The sequence below is a fragment of the Apaloderma vittatum genome, unplaced genomic scaffold (assembly GCF_000703405.1).
Source record: "Apaloderma vittatum isolate BGI_N311 unplaced genomic scaffold, ASM70340v1 scaffold30738, whole genome shotgun sequence".
In the NCBI taxonomy this organism is placed as follows: domain Eukaryota; kingdom Metazoa; phylum Chordata; class Aves; order Trogoniformes; family Trogonidae; genus Apaloderma; species Apaloderma vittatum.
The window spans coordinates 13,401-24,295 of record NW_009729601.1 but is presented as its reverse complement, the minus strand read 5'-3'; the positions used below and the strand labels follow the sequence as shown (position 1 = coordinate 24,295).

The 10,895-nt window shown below is 51.2% G+C and overlaps 1 protein-coding gene across 1 annotated transcript in view; it reads left to right on the top strand.

Moving 5' to 3' along the window:
• The first annotated feature begins 3,207 nt into the window (after positions 1-3,207).
• Positions 3,208-10,895, top strand: part of PNPLA1 (patatin-like phospholipase domain containing 1) — an 8,726-nt gene continuing 1,038 nt past the window's right edge. Inside the window, exons 1-6 of the mRNA XM_009874511.1 lie at positions 3,208-3,533; positions 6,276-6,508; positions 7,605-7,670; positions 9,151-9,228; positions 9,589-9,649; positions 9,734-9,840. Coding sequence (XP_009872813.1) covers positions 3,332-3,533; positions 6,276-6,508; positions 7,605-7,670; positions 9,151-9,228; positions 9,589-9,649; positions 9,734-9,840 — 747 coding nt within the window. The 5' untranslated portion in view covers positions 3,208-3,331. The remainder of the gene's footprint in view (positions 3,534-6,275; positions 6,509-7,604; positions 7,671-9,150; positions 9,229-9,588; positions 9,650-9,733; positions 9,841-10,895) is intronic.

The following is a 10,895-nucleotide window of genomic DNA, read 5'->3' as shown; positions in this document are numbered from 1 at the left end:
GTCAGGGACATGGTGGGGTTCACTTGATGCCCCTGTTTTGCATCTGAGCTTGTGCAGCACCGGGTGTGGGTTGGGATTTGCATGGAGCAGAAAGAAGGTTTTGTCTCCTCACTGGCTTCCCAGAGGACGTAATTTTCCCTCAGCACATGGGATGCGCCTGCCAGGCAAAACACAGGTGAGAAAACCAACTCATATGTCCCATTCTTTCCTCTTGTGCTTTTCCCCGTATCACAGCTGAACCAAATATCCTCCTTCTGTGGTTGCTGCACCTTTCCCCGAGCCATCGGGGCAGCGGTGCAGGGGAACAAGGAGCAAAACCTGCACAGCCCTTTGCCAGAGGGGCTCCAGGTCCCAAACAACCCAGCCCAAAGCAGGGATGCTGCTCCATCCCGGCGTGGTGGGAGGAGATGGGGAGCAGCCATGGCTGCTCTTAGCACAGCGCCCTGGGGCCGGTGGCTCTCAGAGCCCAGGCGCCTTCTCGTGAGCGACTCCAGCGTCTTGGCTTAATCTCTTTGCTATAAAATTGAGACCCTGATTGCCTGTGGCCACTGAAGATATTAAGAAGGTATTAAAGCAGGGCAAGTTATTAGCCCTGGGGTTTTGAAGAGTTTCCAACTCTTGGTATTACCTTCATCCTTCCCTAAACACCCTGCTGTGGCTTCAAACGGCTAAGTCCATTGCCTCGCATGAAAATCCCTGGGATCACGGACACCGGCCATCTGGGCACGGATCTTGCCCTTGCAAGAAGCAGCCCCGTGCACCGCACAGCCCCCTGCCCGCCTGGAGCTCGGAAAGAGCCAAGGGCTCTTCTCCCAAAAGCATCTCAGGCTGCTTCTAGGATCTTGCATCTCCAAAGTCATTAGTCCTCACTTAATCCTGTTTTGCTAAGTGCCAGGCGAGGGACGGTGGCTTTGAAAATTAGAAAACGAGCCAACTAATGCAAAAGTCATGTCACTAAGGGAATGATAACGAGCAGTACTGGGTCAGGGAGGTGCTGTCCCCCGGGATGCTGTCCTGGGGCCTCAGTGTCTGCAGCAGGCGAGGGTGCGGGGCAGATTTTTCATCCCACCTCCTTGAGAAGCCCCCCTGTAATTTATGGCAGAAGGGGGCGATTTGTGGAAAGTGCCCTTCTCCTGGGGCTGGCCCTGCCTCCGCGTGGGGCTGTGCTGTCTGCTGGGCTTTCTCCTTGTTGGTAGGTTCTGGCATTTACCGTGCACCCCCCCACGGCACTACTCACTTGTCTTCTTGCAGGGATAACGGCTTTCTCGTGGCCACCTCAACATCCTCCATCACCCGCGCTCAGTGGGAATGGAAAATCCCGTTTAATAGGTTACTTCATGGCAGCTGCAAGGAAAGAAACTATTAGAAGACGGCCAAAGGAGAGCCTGGGGTTAGAACAGCTCCTGGCTCAGCTCATTGGAGTTTGCATTCACAAAGTTCCCCCGGAGCACCACATTTTGTAACAAGTCCAGTTCCTGTGAGGAAACAGTCCTTGTGCCACACACTGGATGGAGAAGCATGTTCTGGCAGGTCTCGTGGGATTATTTACAGCTTTCCTGAACTTGGCAGCTGGGCCTGGGCAGCGAGGAGGTGCTGAGTGAGGCAGGAGCATCCTACGCCTCTTCCACGCGGTGCCAGGAGAATCCCCTGCGGGCCCGATGCACATAATTGGCAGAGTTAATGCAGAGAGAACATGGAAATTATTTCTCCAGCATGCAAACACCCATGCACTTCCGATGCACGTGTGTGTTCAGATCAGTCACAGCCAGAGATGATACTTTTTGCCCTTCTTTAACCTGCAGATGTTTGCCAGTGCTGGAAGAAAGTCCTTTAAATGAAGGGATTTGCTTTCCCAAGGGCTGGAGGAGACAGTGGCATGAATCACACAGATTCAAGCTCAGATATCACCAGAAGGCTGGTAGAAAGGCAGGAACGTGTGGGAGACTCACTTGACGAGGGAATAATGTAAAGACAACATCACTGGAAAGACAAGAAATGAGAAGACCCAACCCAGTAGGGCCTTATGTCTACAGCAGGATGTGGTCACGTACAAATGCCCTGATTCGAGCAGGTGCTCACCCCCAGGAATGTCCAGATCCCGTTTCAATACGTCCTTGAGGTGACAACTTGCTCCTGCTTGTCCTGTTGCCCAGGCAGCAGCTGTTGAGGACAACCGTGACCACACTGAGTGACATTTGTCTGAGGGGGACACCCAGAGATGGCTGGAGAGGCCAAGGAAAACCGTGAAAATTTGGGGTGAACCAGCACAGCAAAGGCTGCATCAGGATGCTGGGACCATCCTCTGTTTTCTCGTACTGTCCTGGCCAGGCTGGTGCACCCACACGAGTGATGAAAAATCTCTCCTCCAGCCTGTTACTACACACGTGTGTGTTAGCTAAGCATAAACACTCTTGAATGTAACAAATATTCATTACATAGTGTGCACATTATATGTATTTGGACATAATATTTAATCAACACACTGTTTAAATGGGCAATTTTTATTCTGCATGTTGGCAGCGGTTGTTAAGGCTGAAAAGGCAATAGAAATACACTGAATTTCTCCCTGTTTTTTAACTACCACTCAGCCAACGAAGGCAGCCTGAAGGCAGTTTGATTTTGGGTTCGATAACCCCGGTTTTGGAGAACTGTGGCCTTACAGAGCACAATGCTGGGGGGAGGAAGAGGAAAGCAACTCCAGCTCCTTGCTTCCCCCCTCCAGCGGATATCCAAGAGTCAGGCGAGGAGAAAACCCTACGGAGAGGGAACAAATACCAGCAACATTTCCAAACCTAACCCAGAGTAACGCCCTGCATCCACCCCTTGTGTAACACCCTCTGGTTTTAAGTGTCTTATACAAGCCTTCACTCACTCAGTCCTGAGCTGTGCCTAAGCTGGGATTGACGGAGAATCCTATTTAGGAAAACACCCTTGATGAAGAAAGCACGAAACAAAGAGCAAATTTTGCGTGGATGTTACAAAGTGTGACGGGCACAGGAATGCTGTCCAGAGGGCTCCTGGGACATTTGGGACCACTTGGTATAAAAGAGGAGCCTTGATTCGGTCCTGAGCATCCGAGCTGGCTGTGGTCAGGATTACAAGAGCTGGTTTTGAACAGGGGAAAACTTCTGTTTTCAGCACAGACAATTAAAATAGCTTGTGAATCTAAACACCTCGGGAAGCTGTCATAAAAGGAGGTACAAAACCCGTCTTCTGGACGTCTCTGCAGCCAGAGATGAGCCTGGAGAAGGAGGAAGAGAGAGATTGAGGTTCACCTGGTGAAAAAGGACGACCCGAGCCATTGAGCCGGATACGCCAGTTTGATCTCAGGATGGCTGAGGAGGATCTCCAGGGTTCGAGCACCCGTTTCTCCCTCTCCTTCTCAGGCAGTGGCTTTCTTGTCCTGTACCAGGTCGGTGTGGTGCAGTCCCTCCTGGAGCTGGCTCCTGAACTCCTCAAGTCCGCATGCAAGGTCTACGGGTCGTCAGCCGGCTCGCTCATCGCCGCCGCCGTGGTGTGTGGTGTCGGCCTTGGTAAGAAAATTACTGCCTAAGTCTCCTTACTATAGACTTTTTTCGTTTGTAATTTCAAAATAGAAATAGAGGGCATTAGCCTTAAAGCACCCGTGGAGATGCGATACTGGTGCAACTTCCACCACCCATAAAAGAAATTCGCAGAGGTTGTCACTTTTGGCAGCCACGTTGGTGCAATTTTGGGTGGTGTAAGCTGAAACAGCCGGTTATTACTGTCTGTGTGATATCTCAGATGACTGGCTAGGTATTGCATGGGTAAATCTGGACATACCTGTATGTTGTTGGCTCATTTTCCTGCTCCTGCTGAAGGAGCAGATCTCCTCTTCGGCTCTGAGGTCTGAGGAGCACCAAGATGTGGCCCAAAGCAAGTCTCTGTGGCCGTGGTGGGTGCATATGCCCACGTAAAGCTCCCTTGTCCCCTGTGGATTAGGTCCCTCAGCATTCTTAGCCACCAAGGGACACGAGTGGCAGCCACACAGGTACATACAGAGCTGACAGCCCTGTTTGTGTGTTGCTTTGAGTTATCCCACTCACCCTTCCCAGCCTGGGGGAAGATGTGGTGTGGTTCCCATTCCCAGAGAGAAGCCCCCGGGGCTGGGGTTTCTCTCATCGCCGCAAAAAATTTTTACTCTGAATCTCTTTAGGCAATGTGGAAACAGCGGCCTCCATAGCAACAGAATCATCTATATGTCAAACTAATTCAGAGCAGTTAATCCACTTTTAATAATCACACCTTGCCATATTTACAATTAGTGTCCATGTGTAAACAAGTATACAAGACTTAGGCTCGATTCGAAGTCTCATCCAAGGTCCACTTCAAGATATGGGGATGTTTAGGAGGAGCTGGGGGTTCTAGGGTCCGGATGACGATGGAGGAAGCAGGGAAGAAACACACAGCTCCTGAGGAGGTGTGGAACCACTCTGCTGGAGCTAAAAACAAGTCAGTATTTGACAAACACATTTAGATGAAGCAGAAAGGAACCTTTTTGCCTATATGGGAATTAACTCCTCTACAAATCAGCAAGGGCCCCAAAACTTTCTTCTCAAATTCCTCGTGCCGGTGTAATTGGACAGAGCTGGGGCTGTCCAGCAGGCATAAACCAACTGGGTAACTGCTCTTGCTGTGGGCACCAGCGCTGTCACGGGGCTCTGCTCCACCAGGCACCATCCACTCAGAGGTGCTGAGATGATCTTGTGCCCATGGGAAGAAAAGACCTTCAGGGTAGCGATGACTCTGGTTGGGTTTCCGAATGTGGCACAAACTCTGACAAGTTCACCTTGGAGAGGATTGGGCCAAAAAGAGGGTTACAGGTGGGCTTGGTTCCTGATGGGGTGACCCACAGGGTGTCTGCGGTCGTGTACCCAGCCCCGGCGCTGACCCAGGCTGGGTGAGGAGCTCTGAGCTCTCCGAGCCGGGCTGTCCTCTGCCACCCCACAGGTCACCTCCTGGGCACATGCCTATCACCAGCAAGCTGGTGCAGGCGGGGACAGTCTCGGCATTGCATGCCAGGATCATCCCTCACTCGCCCTGGGTCAAAGCCCCCAAAGCTGAGGTTTGCTCTCATCTCCTACCCAGTAGCTTCACGTGATTTTTCCAGGTTTTCCCCCATTTCCAGGGCATGGAGCAGCCAGAAAGAGCCTGGCGGGCGCGTCACCTGCCTGGGGTGTCTCTGGCTCTTTCGGCATCCCTGAGGACCCTATGTGAACCCGTCGGCATTAATTATCACACCACATGGCCCGAACATCCGCTCAAACATTTATAACCCTTCTTAATACCTGTGTTGTGCCAGTTGCCTTGGGAACACTCCATCTAATCCGTCTGTCTGTCCAACCTTTTAAAGAAATCTCACGGAGACAGCCTGGAAACCTTTGGCCCTGCAAAGCCAGGGCACTAAGGCAAGCCCACGGCTTTGTGCTGGTGCAGGGTCCTGGGGACCCCACTCAGGCACAAGGATGGTTCTTTGCAGCGTCGGGGAGCTGGACAAACTTTTTGTTTAATGGCCCAAGGTTGAGTATTTCTCCAAGCAAACTCCTCATTTCAGCAAAGGGACCAAGTTCCCTTCCTGGGATCAGGCTGACCACGGGATTTGCCGCACTCCTCTTCCCTCCTGTCACTGTGCAGCCTTTAAAAAGTGACGTCTCGTGAGCCGTCAGCCGGTTCTCTGCGGCTCTGCTCCTTTAATCCACCTTCTGGGCTGTGTAGATGCGTGTAATGACTATTAACACCGGCTGGGAGGTCACCAGGGGATCGCAGATGAGTGCAGAGTCCCAGCACGGTGCCTGGCTCACAGGAAAGCCCAAGCAGAGGAGGTCCATCACCTTTGAGCCATCCCAGCTCGCCCGTAAAACCTGGGGCTGCCCACGTGCAGAACTGGAGGTGGAAGGCAGGAACGTGTTGTGCAAGTCACATTGGCACCGATAACTCGGCGTGGGCACCTGTGTCCCCCTTCCTGGGGCTCTCTGGAGCTTTTTGCTAATCCCTGGCCAGGCAAATCTTGAGCACCTGCCTCAGGTGGGGTTGTGCTCAGCAGTGTCCTTTGAGGACATCATGGGGGTGGTCTCCCCTTCTCTGTGCCACCACCACATCCCCCATTAGAGCAGCAGTATCATCCCAGGGTTGAACACAGAGCGGCAAGAGGCTTTCTTTGTGGGGAGTGTTAAAAATAGGATAACAAATAGAACTCTTAGGGTAGCAGGGATGCTGACTTTCTCTCTGCCTTTTTTCCTCCTGCTCTGTGTCAGATGACCTAAAGGAATTTTTCTTTGCCATGGCAAAGGAAGTCAGGAAAACCATCCTGGGCCCCCTCTCTCCCAAGTGCAGCTTGCTGGCGAATATCAAGGCGGTTCTGCAGCGGATGCTGCCGGAGGACTCCTACCAGCTGGCTTCGGGGCGGCTGCACATCTCACTCACACGGGTGATGGATGGCCAAAACGTCATGGTCTCTGAGTTCAGCTCCAAAGAGGAGCTCATTCAGGTAAAAGGACCTTATTTTGACACCATGGGAAGATCTCGACCTACTGCTTGGGGTGGAGGCCTCTAAGTGCTGGTGATTTTAACTGTTTTCTGCCCAAGATGGGGAAAATGTCAGGAAGCTCTGCCGGAGCTGTGGTCCCACCGCTGTGAGTTCCATGAAGCTCTGAGGGAGAGAGATGTTAGGTTCAGAGTCAGGCAGGAATAAACCATGCCAAAAAAGCAGAAGGTTTGTTTCCAGCATCAGAAAGCCGATGCCAACATGCCAGTCAGCTCTACTAAGTGCTAATGACTCTTTGCAAAGAGCTGTGCTAATGCTAATGTGACCTCTCAGCTTTCTGGACAGGTGTCTCCTCAGCCAAGTCCCATTGGCAGTAATTTTCCTTGTGCCTCAGCACTTTCCTGGGAGAAAAAGAGCTGGACGAAGCATTTGTACTGCTAAACAAGTAGCTGATTAGCCAGTCGATTAGCTGCTGGTGAAAGAATCTCAGGGTAAAACCCTAGCAGAGCTGATCATGAGGTAGGCTTGCTTGTCGCAGGGAGACAGTAGAAGTTGGCAAGTCCATAGAGATGGTGGAGTTCACCCCATGGAGCCTGCTCCAGCTCAACCCAGGAACCCGGGATGCTCATTTGCAGCTTATGAGACTGATGGAAAATGGTTGCAAATAGGCCAGCAGTGGCTTCATCACGAACAAACCCCAGCAGAATGAAAATACATCGTGGGGATGTATTAGTTTTTTTGAAAAACCTGCAAATATGAAAAATGACCCCAAAGTTTCACCTTGCTGCTGTCCAAGGACAGTGCTTAGACAGTGATATATAGATCTCCGGCTCTAATATTGCTGGCAGGTAGAAAAAAAATAAAAAATGAAGTGCTATACCCTTCTCAAGAGACGCATTTCAACTTCATTGAAATTAGATGTTTTTCCTATTCTTGAAACCTGTCTTCCTGACACGGTCAAGTGCAAAGCCCAGGTGGTACTGACAGCCTGGCTCCAGATGATTTGTCAAGCCTGAATTTGCAGGCACCCGCTCAGCAGGTTTTGTCCAGGAGAACTTTGACAGGAACATTTACTTCTGCAATCCCTCTCCTCCCCCAGGCTCTCCTCTGCAGCTGCTTTCTTCCTATCTACTGTGGATTCATCCCTCCATCCTACCGGGGTGTGGTGAGTGATATTTCCAATAAAACATATGCTCCCAGCAGTATCTTCTTGGGTTTGAACTTTATGTTCCCTTGAGCAGAGAGGGATATATATGCCCAAGCTGCTTCTTTAGGCAATGGAAGACGATAAAGCCTTTTAGCTTGTTCTTCTTCCCATTCTAAGATGACAGCTGGGTGGAATTGCCACCTGGAGAGCCCCCTCCTGCTTTGCCTACGGACAGAGCTTAGGTGACTAGAGCTTGCCTTGCAGATCGCCAAAGTGAGACAAGAGGACGCCCACACTCGGGACTTTGACACACAATCCAGTTATCCTGGACAGGATCTGTCTCCACTAGCTCAGGTGCAGACTTGCATGGCTGGAATACCAAAAGTCCGTGGGAGGATCCTCCCCTCTACGTGCATATTCAGACTCTGCGAAACACCGCAGTGAAGTTAACAAATTTGGCCTGGTTGGCTGCTAACCCTGGGTGAAGGAGGAGCATGGCGTTGTGATGGTGACGCACGTGCAGATGGACCGTGGGGCAGCCACTGCACCGTCACCTGCTTGTGTGTCAAAGCCCACAAAGCTGTGACACCAGACTGGCATCTGGTACAGAGTTAGAATCCTTCCCTGACTCTTGGTGGTCTGCACTGATCGAGCCTCGGATTCAATCCTGATATCCCGATTTTGTCCTCAGATATTTGTACCTGGCTGCCAGATCAGATCTCCAGCTTACTCCAGACTGTGGGGCTTGACCACAAAAGTGCATAAAGTTTGCAGGACCCAGAGCTCGGGGGCGTTGCCTCACAAGGTTCCTCTGTGCTGTTTTTTCATGAGTATTTAATTCGAACAGCTGCAGCCCTTGCAACCTCAAATCTCCCCAAGATGGGTGGTAAATTCAGATTCCTTTTGGAATACAGCAAATGACATTTTCCTTGCCCAGCACCCTCCAGAGATTTGCAGGCAATTATCAAACACGGGAGCCCGACTGCTTGAGCTCAGGGCTTGAAGCTTATACAACACTGTAAATTCAGTGATGTTTGAATTGCCTAAGGACTGCCAAAACAACTTTACAAAGCTTTGTGAGTTAAAATAATTATATTCCTTTTTTAATAACCACTGTGGATTCCAGCATACAGTCAAGGAGCCGGCTGGGTGCCACAGGCAGGGCAGCAGAAGGAGCTGTCAAATGCCAGGATGAAAAGCAAGGGGAAGAAATGCGGTTGCAAGGAGGAAGAGAGGACGTGCTGGGACTGGTTCACAGCAGGAGATGTTGCCTTTGCAGCCACTTATTTTCCTCTTGGTGGGGCTGCCCTCGCACGCTGTAGCAATCCCCAAAGCAAATCCTGCCTCTGCTCTTCCCCCTCAGCGGTACGTCGACGGAGGATTCACCGGCCTGCAGCCTGTCTCCAGCCTGGAGGAAGCCGTGATCACCGTGTCGCCATTCACGGGAGAGCTCGATATCTGTCCGCGGGATTGTCCCGCTATCTTCTTCTGTTTCCAGATCTTCAACGGCAGCATTCAGATCTCGATAGAAAACCTCTGCAGGATTAGCTATGCTCTCTTTCCACCTAGCACCATGGTAAGCCCACCAAGTCTTCTTCCCAGCTTCGTTTTGGTTAACCAAACAAATTAACGCTGGACCTGCCTTCTCAAGCTTTAAGGTTCAGCTCAATCTCCATCGTTAATGAATCAGATTTTAAGGGGAGAGGGCAGTATCCGCTGGTTTTGCAGTGCATTTTTTGGTGGACGCTGCTGATGGGTTGCCAGTCTGGGGCGGGATCCAACCTGGTTTGACAGCCTGAAGAGGATCCCTGCTTTGGTAGTTGGAACCCAAGCTGTGCTTGCCCACATCCCAACCCTCCACCATCAAACAGCCTCAGACAGATCTTGCCAGTGCTCTGGAGAGCTCTTTAGTGACCTCAGGTGTTTCTCCTTGCAGGTATTGAATGACATTTTCTCGCAAGGGTACCAGGACACTGCCCTTTTCCTGTACAGGAACAGTAAGTGTTACCCCGAGACCTGCAGGACAGCCCAGAAGCGTGATGCACGTACAACCCTCAGCCCTCTCTTTCCGTGTCTCACAGATGCCTTTGGCTTTAACTATTTCGGTGGCAATTTCCGCTTCGCCAGCATGTGCGGGAAGAATGACTCTGCACAGTCCAAGAGGACATACACGGGTCTATACAAAAGGGTACCGCAGTGCCTGGCTCCTTGCTTCCTGCCAGGTAGAGGATTTGGGGCACTGTTCTAGGGTTTTGGGGGTGGCTGGGGCCACTGATTGCTGCTGCTCTCTTTGAGAGGGGCAGTTAATATATTTAAGACGTTACTGAGTTATTTATTTATTATAGTAAATATTTCTAGATCCGCAGTTGCTGTTTGCAAAGAGGCTTTATAAGAGCGGCTCAGGCTGGATTCTGGCCTGGGCTTCAGTTCCTACAGGCTGAGCTGCAGCAAGAGTTGCGGGACAAGAGGAATTATTGCATTTATTGGATTATTTCTAATTACTGCTCTTTATTTACTTCTGTGCTGTCATTCATGGGCACAGGCTTGGCTCTGTGGAGGAAGGAGCAGGTGACCGGACTGCAGGATCCACTGTCAAAGATCCTGTTGCAGCCATACAGGCTGCCAGCTTTTCTCAGGAAAGGGTAAGAACATCTGGAGAGAGGCACCAAAGCCAAGAGCGATACAGAAGCCAGCAGTGGCAGAACAGCCGAAGGGACATGGTGCAAGATTAGCATGAGGCTTGCAGGCATCTCTGCAAGCCCAGAGTCAGGGTATGTGACGGGCTGTAGCATCCTTCAGATGGGAAAATCCTCCACAGGCTGCCAGCTTTTCTCAGGAAAGGGTAAGAACATCTGGAGAGAGGCACCAAAGCCAAGAGCGATACAGAAGCCAGCAGTGGCAGAACAGCCGAAGGGACATGGTGCAAGATTAGCATGAGGCTTGCAGGCATCTCTGCAAGCCCAGAGTCAGGGTATGTGACGGGCTGTAGCATCCTTCAGATGGGAAAATCCTCCATGGAGACACACGGAGCAGCCTTCGGGGCGGTGCGGGCTGGCAGCGAGTCACTCCTTTCCGGACTAGGGCAAGCTGATGCCTATCTATTGCATAAACAGGCTTGGTGGCATCCCCTCCCTCTGCAGGAGGGTTTGGTATTTCCTGAAGACGAGCTCTCAGGGAGAGTGGGTATGGCTAGCAGGAACACCATAGGATTGCTTGATAATAAAAAAGAGTTATTACAGTGTG